This window comes from Helicoverpa zea, chromosome 31, assembly GCF_022581195.2.
Source record: "Helicoverpa zea isolate HzStark_Cry1AcR chromosome 31, ilHelZeax1.1, whole genome shotgun sequence".
NCBI lineage: Eukaryota > Metazoa > Arthropoda > Insecta > Lepidoptera > Noctuidae > Helicoverpa > Helicoverpa zea.
In genome coordinates this window covers 12190679-12205673 of record NC_061482.1, presented here as the reverse complement: position 1 = coordinate 12205673, position 14995 = coordinate 12190679, and the positions used below count along the sequence as shown (strand labels likewise).

Here is a 14995-nt window from a genome sequence, read left to right as displayed (position 1 = left end):
TTAGTTTTAGGGAATGTTATACCACGAATGATCCTGAAAAGGCTTATGAGACTTTCCATGAGCTATTTAGGCTATTTTATGATCTATGCTTCCCTATCGTACGAGTTAAAATACCCATTTCAAAGAAACCTAAATGGATAAGTAACGGCATCCGTGTATGTTCTAAACGTAAACGTCAACTACTTTGGAAGTATAGGCTAACATCAAATCCGAAAGATAAAAAATACTTCAAAGAATACACAAAAAGACTAAGAATTATAATTAAAAAAACCCAAAAAGCTCAAAACAACTACTACATTAATTCAGCTCCCAACAAATCCAAAGCAACATGGCAGATAGTAAATAACTATAAAACGGTAACTCCCAAGGAGGATATAAGGAAAATTAAAGTAAAGGACAAAATAATTACGATGCCGGAAGAAATAGCTGAATATTTTAACGATTATTTTATAAATGACATAAAACCTACAACTAAGGAAAATAATACTTATCCAAAAACACTGACATATAAAAATTGCAACTCAATGTTCATGAAACCGACAAATCCATATGAAGTTGACCAAATAATAAAAGCATTAAAAAACACAAATAGCACCGGTTACGACAATATAAATACTAAAATAATTAAACGAGTTTCCCACATCATAGCTCCAGTACTAAGCTCCATTATAAATTTGTGTCTAGAACACGGAATATTTCCCTCTAAACTAAAAATTACAGTTATAAACCCATTATTTAAAAAGGAGGATAGAGAAGATATGAAATGTTATAGGCCAATAGCCTTAATACCAGTTATGGCAAAAATTTTTGAAAGAGTAATTTATAATAATTTAAATAATTATCTTGAATCTAATAACATATTCACACATGAACAATTCGGATTTCGTAAAGGCAAATCAACCATTGACGCACTTTACAATTTTTTGAAGAAAGTAATGACTGGTCTGGACAACAAACAACGTATAACTGCAATATTTATGGACATGTCAAAAGCATTTGATTACGTCGACCATTATATCCTCTTAAATAAATTAGAACAATACGGAGTTAGAGGGACTGCACTAAATCTTATAAAATCATATCTCGAAAATAGGGTTCAATTAACACAAATAGCAAGAGTTTTACAGGAAACAAAACATGAACAAACGTATCAATCTACGCCTAAAACGGTTAAGTATGGGGTGCCTCAAGGAAGTATTCTTGGTCCTCTTTTGTTCGTAGTTTACATAAACGATCTCCCAAAAGTTATAAATCAAGACATGATATTATTCGCAGATGACAGTACAGCAATATTCACCGATGAGGACCAAGATACAGACAGTTATGAAATTAATATAAATAAATCAGTAGAATCTATAATTAATTGGTTAAATAACAATAATCTCAAAATTAACCTACAAAAAACATGTTATATTTCATTTGCTAACATAAACAAAAAAACTAAAACCCTAAACATACAATATAAAGGTGAAACCATTGAAGAAGTAAAAAGCACTAAATTTCTTGGTATATATATTGACTCTGATCTAAACTGGAAAATACAGGTTGATCACGTTTGTAAAAAGCTAAATCAGTTTTCATATGCACTCTATATGTTAAGGAAAGTTGCAAATGAGAGTACCCTACTAAGTGTTTATCATGCATATGTGGGTTCTGTACTAAAATACGGTATTCTATTTTGGGGAAATTCAACAAACAGAGAATTAGCTCTAAAAGCACAAAAAAAGTGCATTAGAAGCATATCTGGACTTGGACAGATGGATTCATGTAGGCAAGTCTTTAAAAGGCTGAAAATCTTAACTCTTCCTTCAATATACATACTAGAAGCGGCAATGATGATAAAACGTGATATTGATAATTATCAAACATTGAGAAGTACGAGGCACAGAACTGAGCTTAGAAACATCAAATGTAGAACAGTAAAATTTCAATCAAGTGTATTTGGTATGGCTGTAAAAATTTATAACAAACTCCCAAACTATATTAAGAGTATCTCTTCATTAAATGTTTTTAAACTAAAACTGAAAGAATTTCTGCTATGTAAGACATATTATTCAATTAACGAATTTCTTAATGACCAAAACATTGAATAGAATGAATTTAGCTATTGTGACTTTAATATTGAATGACATTATTGAGATTGTATTGAATTCATTTAATTGACTCGCTAATGAAAATTGTAATATTGTAATAATTATGACTATGAATGTGTAATGAGATTTGAATGTAAAATGTACAAACAACTAATTATATAACTACCTACATTTATAATTATTAACAAATATTGTACACCCCATGGGTATGTTACAGTGATACAACTATGAAACTTGTAAGAACTACCTTTTACCTGTGACAAACAATAAATGGATTTGATTTGATTTGATTTGATTTGATTTGTTTTTTGTACCCTAAAGGCTAGGAAATTACAGAACTGACATTAAAAATTCTTCACTGTTGGGAAACTAGACTATTCTCGAGTAACATAGGCCATAGTCTGTCCGGGTACGGCAAGAAGTTACCCCGGGACGCGGGTGAAACTACGTACGTAGTAACTATTTAGTAATCTGTGCTACGGGCGACAGTTAATAGGTACTTAATAATAGTTACGGAAGTTTTTGGTGAAAGAGGCCGAATGTAAACATCGATTTAATTTCAGACTTTTGATCAATTGGACCCTTTTTAATGAAGTTTACAAAAAACAAGCCAACATTTATTTTGCAAAGAGTTTCAGGTGAGATGAGTAGATACAATTATTCTTTGGCAGGGTTAGTTAACTCGGCGAATAACTTTTGTTTCAGAAATATATAAATATTGTTCATATTTATTTAACTAGCTGACTAAGGTGGAAAGAAGCATAATATGTAGGTAAGTAAGTATAATTACAAGCAATGATAAGAGACCCACAGGTCATGCCTTTGACCTCAAATAGATCAGACTCCAGATAAAATAAATTGTAAGCACTTGAAATATCAAGCAATAGACTGATTCAACAATAAAATCAATCTGATAGAGGTGCTGCGTAGGAGCAAAGATCAAGACGGTTCTTATTGAACAAAATATCCTTTGCACGGTCACCTACACAATAATATAATGTCATTATATGCCTGTTAAGGGAAAGGAAGCTTCGTGAGTCAGGTCTCAATCCTGACCCAGTATACAAAGACGGTCATTGACGTAAGTACTTAGGTATTTACTTCGTAGATATATTACTACTAGGCATAATTCATTGCGAAATGTTATCGTGTTCGATATTAAACGCTTGTAGGTACTTACATGGCTAGTGATACCAGTAAAAAGGAAATTGCACCATTTTGAGTTAAAACTACTTCGGTGAATCGAAAATTTAGTTATTTACCTGCTGTTTTACAGTCCAACTTCATCGCTATTTAATTATAAAATGATCATAGGATTTACAATTTAAAAAGGCTTTTACTACTTGTGTCTAGAAGTTATACAAAAGTAACATTATGACAGGTACATTTGTTGTAAAATAGTTGTAATTGAAAAATACGATATTATGTAAAGGGAAAAATTTTTATTGAGTGAAATTTGACAAGTCAAGTGACATATGAAAATATTTGAAATATAAAAAATAAATACTGTAACAGCCAGTACGATTAGATATAAGAAGATGGTACTGTACCTGTCATAATGTTACTTTTGTATAACTTCTACAGCACCTAAATTCAAATTAAACATTTAAGCTATAGTGTAAAAGCCGCCATAAATGGTTGTACTAAACCGGGCCTGTCGCATGAATAAATAATATAATCATAACATATGTAACGAACCCTGCTGCACCCTAATTAGACACAAGCGAGGCATAAACCCATGAGGGATATGTTTGCTTAACTCTAATCCTTTTATGCTGAACGTAAATTCTAACGCAATTTAACCAGATATTCAAACAAAGAAAAGTTAAGCTAACCTGCAATTGAATCATATAAATGTTTGAACAGTCAAGTAACATTTAAATTAGGTAGGTATTACCTATGTTATAGGCAAGTATTGGCTTTGAAAGTCTGAAGTCATTGTAATTTTGAGAGGATTTTTATACAAATCTTTTGAATATTTTTTTATGTTACAAAAAAAATATGGAATTTAAATACTTCTACTAGTTTGATGTCTGAATAAAAGTGGATTAAGAAGTTTAAACATAATATTATTTTATCCCGCACCGGATAGGTACCTAATTATTGTAGTTACAAATGTCCTGTCCTATACAGGTAGTTATAGTGATTAAGTCTTGAAATGTAAAGCTTTGGGATTGAACGACTTGTACCATTTAAATTAAATTAACTTACAATACGTACGAGTATAAGTTTGAAAGTTTTAGGACAGTTTTCACAAGTTCCGATATCAACATGGAAGCAAGGATAGGTCCGTATAATAGGTCCTAAAAAGGACCTAAAAAAGGTCCTAAAAAGAATAAAAATTCTGAGTAATTCCTTCATGCATTGAACCTTCAAAGAAAATTGTGACTCATTAAAAGCCAAGTTCAAGTAAAGGGCTTATTACATTTTTATAAAATTCAGTCGTCTAATTAGGTTTCTAAAAGATTGAATGAAACCTACCTTCCTAAATGCGATTACATTTGACTGAATCATTGAGCGGACTGAATTTGGTAAAGTGTAATAAGCCCTTTATTTGAACTTGGTGACAGCTTTTAATGAGTCACAATTTTCTTTCAACTAAGGCTTCAATCAGCGTTTTAATTTCAATACGAGTAGGGTGGCTAACAGACTTGGTTGGAAGTCGTGGCAACACCGCGCCGCACCAGTCTGGCAGTGGCCTAACGATTGCGCGGACATATGTTCTGTGCCACATACTACGAACGAAATACCGCGCTCCTATGGTTTACCGTTAACCATGAACCTATGTGATATAACATACACGTGATAGTGGATTTGTTAACAGATTAAACAGTGAGTACCGGTTTTTATTTTGCCATAGCTGTTTTCTAAGTTGTGAAACTATATCTTGTTACACACATATTAATATTGTGATACGTGCATTAGTTCAGCTAAGTCACGGTCGTTTATAGCAATATAGCTACTCAACTTTCATTTAATCCTTATTCCTACAGGTAAGAATACCTAGCATCTATCGTATTTTTGCTGGCATTTAAATGAAAGTTGTACTTTATAGTCATGTAGGTACTTAGTACATGTAAGAAACCGACCATAATATGTTCCACTTTTACATGCTAGTGTAATCTTGTGAAACTGCGAATGTCTGCTTTAATTACTTAATTGGTTTCGTTACGATTGTAAACTCTACATGAGGCAAAGTCCTCCTTTTCGTACCCATATTGACCTTTTAGATCAAGCTCTGCTGATACTCAACCACAAATATCAAGTGTACAAATATTACTAAGAAAGTGCAATGCGTCATCTGATATAGTAATGAATTATTTCTGTTAATTATAGGACCTAATAATTAAGTACCTACATTGATATGTTCGCAGCTTTCCTCATGCGACTGTGTATGAAGTTGTGTTGTTATTTCCTATCTATGATAATTTTTAAATGGTTATGCTAATTACTTATTTCGTCGCACTTTATTTGCGACAGTTTGAGTGTCTAGCTGCTAGACTTAAATTTTAATAATTCGCTGCTTCAATTCAAAAGTACCACAAATTAAAAAAAATACAAAAGTATTTTTATCGCAAAAATGCAATCGTAAGTCTGTAAATGAGCTCCTCTGTAAAAAAGTGTAATTTTTATATATGGTAGTTTTGAATTGAAGCAGCGAATGATCACTAGGTACCTACCTAATGAACCCATGCGCGGTTACTAGAGTTTTCAAAAATGGCTGAGCATAGAGCTGGCAAAATGCCGAAACAATATCCTGTCGGGTTCTTAAATGATCTTAGGAGTTATCGACATTCGCTGAAAAATCAACAATAACAAGACATACCTACATATTTCCTTCGGATTGTATTTGAAACAAACACAGGCTTTGTTTCAAACTAATAATTATGTCACTCCTGTGAAATGTAGATACTTACACGTAGCCGACTATTTAAGAGATAAATTTATTACAACTTACCTGCGAAAACAATAGTAAACTCCAGTTTAATTTTAGGTACAATTCAACAAATATTTTATTATGCTTAGGCAGTTGTAAAACTGATGGATAGTTACGAAGCGGATAGTCGGCGAAGTATTTTTTATCAATCACTACATAATGAAGGTAATCACCTGTCCAACGTATATATTATAGTTACTAGTGTTACTACCAACTACGTACGTAATACTTATTTGCTATACGTGGTCTGATAGTCAGTGTTATATAACTGTAGGTACTATAAGTTCCCCGCGGTTTCACCCGCATACCGGTGCAATCGCTTCCCGTACCCGGACAAAATGTAGCCTATGTACCTATGTTTCGAAGATATTCTAGCTGCCTAAAAGTGACAGAAATTTTCTAATCCGTTCAGAAGTTTCGGAACCTTGAGACTCCAAACCACGGAGCAAGGAAAGATGAGCGGAGATGTCATAATACAGGTAGGTTGGGCGCCTTGTAGCTCAAGTAACGAAAACCGTGATAGCTATCTAATAGGATAAGTGGTAGTCGTGATCAGTTACTAGAACTAACGAGGCGTTCGTGTTCCTTGTCAAACCAAGACGAATCTGTTAAAGATTAGTCTTCATTAATAAATAATACCTAGGTAATAGGTAGAAATAAAAGGTTTATTTATCCACAGTTACATGAATGACTCATTGGTTGGTTATCTATACTAATATTATAAAGCTGAAGAGTTTGTTTGTTTGAACGCGCTAATCTCGGGAACTAGTGGTCCGATTTGAACAATTCTTTCGGTGTTAGATAGCCCATTTATCGAGGAAGGCTATAGGCTACTTTTTATCCGTTCGTGCAGAGGTTCCCACGGGATGCGGGTGAAACCGCTGGCAGAAGCTAGTTTTATATAAAAATCGAAATCTTTGACATCGTCATCATCAAATCCTATTATAATTAATTAGAGGCTATAAAATTTTAAAACCAAAATAAGCTAAATCGGTCCAGCCATTCTCGACTTTTATATAGTGAGACTAATAAACAAACAGCAATTAATTTTTATATAAATATAAGAAGAGTTATTGAGTTAGTATGTAGGGTGAGTAGGTACTATGGTTTTGTAGTCTTTGGAAGTTAGATGTGGTGGTTTTAGATTTCTTACTTAGGTACCTACTTGTTCAGGATTTGAAAAATAAAAAACGCTATTTTTACTACAAGAAACTTTTAATAAACATGATAATCAACCTTTGCACAGCAATGGGACAGTACCTTCGGGCTAAGAAAAGAAAAAAATATAATCAATCTTTTAACTAAAGATCTATTAATAAATGACAACTGAATCGTTGAGAAAGTTAGGCGTCCCAGAATTGACCGGGATGAGCGCTGCATCGGCGCGGCGTAGTCTAGTGCCGGGCTAGTGTCGCGACATCAAGCAAGCAGTCCCTTACCGCCGTGGCTAACGCCTTCATGAAAACCACCGGCCTCTTGTCATCTCGCATGTGCCACGCGTACGCGAGGAACGGAAGGCGGCGCAGCTCGTGACCCGACAACCCACGTCGCGCGGCTTCGCAAGCGACGTTCCACAGGCGCAGGCTGGTCTTCAGCGGCTCCATGACTGTAAAACGCACTGCCTCCAGGTAATACAGCTCAAACAGGGGCTCGCGCGGCGCCACTAGGCCACGAGTCATAAGCTCGCAGCAGCAGCTGCGTAGAATCGCGTATGCAGCACTCGCGGACGGCGGGCCGATCAACCGCTTGATATCGGCGCGGTCCACGAATGCCACGTCGATCGCATCCGTCACGTTAGACGTGGTAAGCACGAGAGCGTTAGGCCGGTGCCGCAGCCGGTCCAGCTGCGTGAGGAGTGCGTTAACAGCGCGTATCGAGTCGGAAGGCTCTACTCCTGACAGTGAGGCCTGGCGTGTATACGCCAGCGATTCCACCTCGTCTACCAGCACGCACACCAGCATCCGTGGGTCTTCCATCATCTCCCTGAGCTGCTCCAACAGGCGCGATACGGATTTTCCGCTTTCTGCGAACCACTTTGAGACGAGAGAATGTGCATTTATCTCGATTAAGCGCGTTTGTGAAAAACTGTCAGCGAGACGAATCGATAATTTTTGTGCAAGCGCTCGACACAAGCTCGTCTTCCCACTACCTGCAGGTCCATGGAACAGTACCACTCGGTTCCACCCTGCAATGTTCGAATCTAAATCGTGGTCGGTGAACTCGAACGCCGCTTCCACAAAGCGAACAATGTCCTGCTTTATTTGGTTATCGAAAATAAGCGACTCCCACAGTCCGTGAAAATCTTCACTAGGCAATGTCCGTATGTGCGAAATGGCGAATTCTTCACCAGTCTCTTCACAGGTATGTGTTCCTGCTTCTGGTGTTTCTACTCCGGAAGGGTTCAATTTGTAAACATAAAATATAAGTTCTGCTTCGTCCGCTATAACCGGAGCATCAGTTTCGGTCTCGCAACAACGAATCACAAGCACATGTTCTTTTAAAATCGGGTAATAATCAAATGAAGCTAATGTATGACTAGGGCTTAGCACTACACAATCCATCACAAACGGTCGTACAAGTTCAAGAACTTCATCCTTAAGTAGATGACTGCTCGGCTTTTGAAGAACTTCTATATGTAATACGGGCTTCATGATAGCAAACAATGACATCAAAACTTGGTAATTTTTTCGTATTCAGTCGGCAACTAGGCTAAACTAAAAAAAAGACACTCAACAATTTAACTTTTATCGCCGTGTGGGTACCTACACCGAAAAGAAAAAGCGTATAGGTATACTTACCACAGATTATTAAATTCTAGTGTTGTTTATTGATGCGATATTGTCTCAGATTAATACTGAGAAGGATTAATGATGAATAAGTAATGTTGTCAATGATTCTGCCCTAAAAACATCTAGTGAAGTACCTATCACAAAAAAAAAAACGATTTGTCTTTACGAAAGAAAGATTGCCAGGTAAATGGTAATCTGCCAGGGAAAATTTCTTGTGTTACAGTTACAAATGAAAAGAAACATAAATTAAAAAGGTTATTATAATCTTCAACGAGTCATTATCTTGTGCAATTTTGCAAGCACAGATTTTTGTTACAGTTGTGTATCGTGAGATTAAAAAAGATTTCATATACCTACAACTTTTCTTTAATATTGTACACTGGTATTGTTATCTTTGGGTTTGAAGAGTGTTTAAGACAGCTCTTGAGCTTTGGTTCGAGTATTGATTGTTTGTGATATAATGCTCTTTGTTTAGGTCAGCAACCTGGCACCGATAAGTAAGAAGCTTGGAGCCGGTCCTACAGGTAAAAGTGGGGCCGGTTCTTATGGAAAAAGTGGAGCTGGAGGTTTCGGCAAAAGCAGTTCCAGCGGATTTGGCAAGTCTCCAGTCAGTAGCAAATCATCTAGTAACAAAACTTCTAGTTCAACACCAAAACTTCCAAGTGGACTTGGTTCTGGTTCTAGTGGAAAGTCATCCGGTTTTGGAGCCAGCTCATCGAAAAGCTACGGCTTGTCATCGTTTAGTTCACCCAAAAGTAAAAGTAATAAAACTGGCTTTGGAATAATATGGATACCTACTAGAAAAAATAAGAAAAAAGATGTCGTTTACAGTGGAACCAATGACACATACCCGAAAGGAAAATATGAAAGATCGCCATCAATGTATAGATAGTAAGTATCTACATCCGTATCAAATGAGTAATCAAAAATATGAACTATTAATTATTATTTTTATCAATAATATTCGCGCAACAGTAATAAGTTGACAATTACCGGTACGAAATAATATGATGTCTTTAGTCGAGAGACAGAGATTGACGAAAATCTGTTAAGGTAGATGCGACGACTGTATTGGGAATTTTAAATATGAAATGGTTTTTTTTTAATAGTTTACCTAAGTTAATATTAGATAAATGAAGCGTGACTTTATCATTCGCGGCAATAGTACCACATCCCGAACAAACGATGTCTTTGTTTTACTCCAAAAATCCTTTCACTGCAAATGTTTCTCAAAATATGATTATGTATTGCAATGATATAACGTTTATGGAAAAAAAAAAAGACTTTAAAGCTAAAATAATTAATTTGTACTTGATGTTTAATACATAGAATACCCCTAAAAAGGCGAGATTAAATACTTGGTATCATTGTCAATGACGTTTCGTAACCACTGACAATAAGCAGAGACAATGCATGTCTGCATGACATTAGGTTTAGTTCCATGTATGTTTCGACACCACTCATCCATAGTTGTAGAGATTGCAGAGTTAGTCGAAGTAAAATACTTCTTTTTTTAAACTTCTCAAACTATTATTGAAAGTATTTGATAAAATTCTTTGTGTCTATAACATAAGATAAGCTCGCAAAATCCCATCAATACAATACGCTCTGACAATATCCGAGGGCTTATAATACCGTCAATAAATCGTATTTGTTGTTGTTAACAAAAGTAAAACTTTTTTGTCAGTCTATGTTTATGACACGCCGAGATGCAAGAAAACAACAATTTTGAAACTATCATTAGCACATGGCGTCGATTGTCTGGGGAACAAATAGAAACTGCTGTAGTAAGGTAAACCAAGTAATTGGATGTTGTTTACATGTAACTGCAGTCATCATTTATCAAGTGTTGTTTACATTATTAATTGTGAAGCAACACACAATTGTGTGACAATGTGTGCGGATTATCGTGAAATGTAATTTAATCTGCCGGCACCCGTAAGCCTCGGTAGTACAGTCGCGTTAGCACTGGAGCTCAGTTTCACTACTTGCTTATTTAATCGCAAAAATTCTTCTTTTAAGTATGTCTGGAGATTCACCTGATTTCCAACCACACAAGAAGAAAGAAGAGGAGACAGATTTACTAATGCCAGAGCGGACTAAAGTACCTATTGCAAGTATAGCAGCAGCTGGAACAGCAGTGGGTGCTTCTGACGTGCCATCTGACAGTACAGGGAATGCTGAAGAAAAACAGGAGTTTATAAGACATGACAGCAAAGAAGATGGTAAGGTAAGTGTACAATAATATGATTATTTCTATGGTACTGTAATAGGAGTTACCATAGAGAACAAAATGACTAGCGGTGATGTCATAACACAAAACCTCATAAGAAATTTTTAGAACCTGTTTTTTTGGAACCAGCACATTAACTTCTAATAAAATGACCAATCAGGACCAATCTTTGATAGATTGTTTTTGATTTGACAAGGAAGACCTTGTTAGTTCTAGTTTGTGGGGTCACGCCTACCATACATTACATTGGTCTACAAGAAGGCACCTAACTTATGTTCTTGAAGGGATCTCCTCTCTTTCCTTCCTCCATGGGAACTATTCTTTCAATGCTTTCTGAACTTGAGTAAGTTCTATGTACATACTGTTGTTGTGTAATTACAGGAAGGGGCTGGAGACACAAACAACAAAGAGTTCAAGAGCGACATAAAGGATGACTATCTTGACAATGAAAAAGTAGCAAACAAATCTGAAAAGCCAGATAAAGATGCTGAGAAATTTGGAGATAAGGTTGACAGTGTATATTTAAGACCTCCGCCTCCACACAAAGCCAGGTCGACTGCATCCACAGTTGAGGAAGAAGACTGCGGCATCAAGTGTCTGTACTACACAATCCAGTGTTGTGACTGTGTCCTCATGTAAGGTACATCCAGGTTAAAACTATGCTCATGTAGAATATAAAACTATTTTTTTAAAACCACATATCGCATGTGATCTATAATATTAATCAATTTATTCAACACATTGTGAAACATGTATTTCATTTCACAGTGTTGACAGTAAATTTTCTATTTGCATATAGAATGTATTTTGCTAAAAATGGTATTGAAACTAGCATCTAAATTTTTTATTTATAGTGTAGATTATTTTACGAGGAACCATGACTGTTTTTGTAACATGAAATTATATGAAGTGACTCAATGGTATAAATACTGAAATAACCTGCCAAGATTTAACTTAGTCAAAAAAAAAAAATGTCCATTCCAACCTGTTCCAAGTATGTGATAAGTAACAAATATATTTTTGTATTATTAGTTCTATAAATTAACTACAATAAGACCTTCATACATAGCAATGAAAAAAAAATACGATACATTTAGAAATATAATTTAAAGTTTACAATTAATAGAACAAAGACTGTATATTCAATCTACCTTTGGATAACATAAAGGTTGTGTAATAGTGACATAAAATTTAATGATTTTAGATTTACTTTTAAAACCATAAGGTAAATGTGCGAATTATGCACTCATTTATATAATAAATAAACAACACAATTTTATCCAACAGACCTTGTTATAAAATGGCTAGTCTGCAAGTTGAATCTCTTCACATTTGAACGTGTTCTTAGGAACTTTTTATTTTTCATAATATAACTGTGCCAATCTCTTTTTATGGAATAATCTTAATGCTCGATTAGTATGATCTATGCTATCCAGAAATTGAAGGGAAAAGGAACTTCTTCCATATTTAATATAAGATAAAATATGTCATATTATTAAAACTCCATTTATGGAGGAATATTTAGTGAATATTTAATTTCAAGGCAATATTCCTACATATGCAATTAACTTGTTACATGTATCAAGTTTTAGCTCTAGCATTTGCCTTAGTAGTGGGTACCACTAGACTAGCTCCTAATTAGGGCACAAGTATTGTACACTTGTTGTAAGAGCCACAATGCCACTATTTTTAGTTCTTTCTTATTATGAATTTACCAAGTGTATCATTTATAGCTTTATTTTTGACTTTATATTTTGTCAACTATTACAAGGGGAACAGACTCCGTCCAGAAGGGGAGCCTGTACTTGGTGTAGTAATAGACTGTAGATTTTTAAAATATGTATTTATATGAAGTGTACACATTTGTACAACCAATAAAAATTAACTTGAAACCTAATTTTGTTTCACTTGACCTTAAACTAGTAAGTTACCTCTGTTTTCGTGACAAGGAAATAAAACAAAAATTATTAATGGTAGGTACATTTATTACAACCAATATGTAGTAGATCAACTTTTAAAACTGCGAGTTTGATGTAGTGTTTACTATGTAGATATAAATGCATTATAGTCACTATTAATAAAACCCAGCCTCAAAACTTAATAAGTCATAATTTTGTTCTTTGCTGTAAGTACTTAAGTTAAACAAAGCAACACAAATATTTGATTATGCAAAATGTCTCAACTACGTTAGTTACAGATCACTAAATGACTTTAATGGAGAAAAAATCATATGGTGCCCAACCTTTGGGTGAAAAGCACTGAAATGATCAATGATTATTTTAATCTTGCAAAACAATACACTTATTGTACAACGTACCTATCCTATGCAACTTACATTTTATTTTGTCAGTTACGTTGACAAGGCTTCATCACATTTTTAGAAGCTTTTTTATCATATCCATAGTTTCAGGAAGATCCGAAGAATATTTGGTAACTTATCACTAATTTTAATTGGTAACTGATTATTAAATTACAATTTACTACAATGTGTAATTACCATGCGCACTGAATTTACATCAGACTAGGGCCAGGTTTCACTGGTTACCGACAAAGTGTCAAGTTAATGCTATGTGCCAGATCAAAGCTGCTTAGAATTTCCGCTAAATAATGCTGTTGGTACATGTGAAACCGGAAGCTAGAGTTTATCTGTCAGACAAGTTTCGGATAGGCTATCAGAGACTTTAACAATAACCGGAGAAAATACAATCTTGTTACTAAAAGGATTTTGGTATTTTATCCTCTCGGCTGTGGCGGCAGATGACCGTTTTTTGACAGAGAGCTCCTGGAGTCCGTTCAACAGTATGACCGTTTTTTGACAGAGAGCTCCTGGAGTCCGTTCAACATCATCCTCCGAGCCTTTTCCCAATCCTGTTGGGGTCGGCTTCCAGTCTAACCGGATTCAGCTGAGTACCAGTGCTTTACAAGAAGCGACTGCCTATCTGACCTCCTCAACCCAGTTACCCGGGCAACCCGATACCCCTTGGTTAGACTGGTGTCAGACTTACTGGCTTCTGACTACCCGTAACGACTGCCAAGGATGTTCAATGACAGCCGGGACCTACAGTTTAACGTGCCATCCGAAACACAGTCAATGGTGTCTAAGATATACTTAGAAAGTACATACAAACTTAGAAAAGTTGCATTGGTACTTGCCTGACCTGGGATCGAACCCGCGCCCTCATACTTGAGAGGTTGGTCCTTTACCCACTAGGCCACCACGACTTTTGACGACGACGACCTGGAGTCCGTTCAACAGTCGAGGGGTTATAGCTGCGGTTCATTCAATTAAAATTCCGTTATTACTGTTATTAGTATACGAACACCCAAATACTATGTAAATGTTAGTGCACACATATTGATCAAAACGTTTAATTAAATAAAATATACGCTTCATCAAGTAGTTAAACAAATACAATAAAATATCATCATCATCATCTGCCTATCGCAGTCCACTGCTGGACATAGGCCTCTCCAAGTGCACGCCACTGAGATCGATTTTCGGTTGCTCGCATCCAGCTCCTGCCAGCCGTCTTGCGCAAGTCATCACTCCACCGTGCCTGAGGACGTACTACGTTTGCCGAGGCGTGGTCTCGATACAATAAAATATACTTATGATGATTTACAAAAACATGATAATTTTAAATAAATTTACCAGCATATAGATACTGATAGTTACCAACTTGCCATTTTACTGATCAGATCATAATGACAAACCATTGAATGCAAAAACCATTTAAATATATGACGATTTTTACTCCATTCATCTCTAATTTATATAAAGAGTATAGAATAGGTACTATTGTCTTCGAATTGCTTAAATAATTACATCATCAAATGTTGTTTCTCAAAACAATAACTGCCTTGAAAATATGATAATAAACAGTGAATGTTGTTTACTCAATTTGTTTAAAAATAAAAAATAAACTTACAATAGAAAGAACAA

At 35.3% G+C, this 14995-nt stretch overlaps 2 protein-coding genes and 1 long non-coding RNA gene across 4 annotated transcripts; 1 reads left to right on the top strand and 2 right to left on the bottom strand.

Moving 5' to 3' along the window:
- Nucleotides 1-4739: 4739 nt before the first annotated feature.
- On the top strand, nucleotides 4740-12949 carry LOC124644782. Of its 2 annotated transcripts, XM_047184319.1 has the most exons (4): nucleotides 4740-4925; nucleotides 9295-9710; nucleotides 10842-11049; nucleotides 11434-12949. In XM_047184319.1, the coding sequence occupies exons 2-4, from the start codon at nucleotides 9700-9702 to the stop codon at nucleotides 11689-11691; spliced, it is 477 nt and encodes a 158-aa protein (XP_047040275.1). In that variant the 5' UTR covers nucleotides 4740-4925; nucleotides 9295-9699; the 3' UTR covers nucleotides 11692-12949. The 2 variants fall into 2 exon arrangements, with proteins under 2 accessions (XP_047040275.1, XP_047040274.1); XM_047184318.1 differs by lacking the exons at nucleotides 4740-4925; nucleotides 9295-9710 and adding an exon at nucleotides 9774-10611.
- LOC124644781 (pachytene checkpoint protein 2 homolog) lies at nucleotides 7239-8842 on the bottom strand. Its single transcript, XM_047184317.1, has one exon. It carries the CDS (start codon nucleotides 8697-8699, stop codon nucleotides 7425-7427), a length of 1275 nt encoding a protein of 424 aa, XP_047040273.1. The 5' UTR covers nucleotides 8700-8842; the 3' UTR covers nucleotides 7239-7424.
- Nucleotides 12950-13016: 67 nt separating the features above from the next.
- On the bottom strand, nucleotides 13017-14543 carry LOC124644783. Its single transcript, XR_006986111.1, has 2 exons — nucleotides 14291-14543; nucleotides 13017-13878 (listed from the first exon to the last, which is right to left on the bottom strand). It is a non-coding gene; the product is annotated as an uncharacterized LOC124644783 (long non-coding RNA).
- Nucleotides 14544-14995: the final 452 nt, after the last annotated feature.

What these genes read in the sequence shown, in the direction of transcription:
- LOC124644781 (XM_047184317.1), bottom strand. Translation starts at nt 8,699, where the DNA reads ATGTCATTGTTTGCTATCATGAAGCCCGTATTACATATAGAAGTTCTT.
- LOC124644782 (XM_047184318.1), top strand. Translation starts at nt 10,529, where the DNA reads ATGCAAGAAAACAACAATTTTGAAACTATCATTAGCACATGGCGTCGA. An exon ending in ATAGAAACTGCTGTAGTAAG is followed by an intron (nt 10,612 to 10,841) that starts GTAAACCAAGTA and finishes TCTTCTTTTAAG; the next exon opens with TATGTCTGGAGATTCACCTG. An exon ending in ACAGCAAAGAAGATGGTAAG is followed by an intron (nt 11,050 to 11,433) that starts GTAAGTGTACAA and finishes GTGTAATTACAG; the next exon opens with GAAGGGGCTGGAGACACAAA.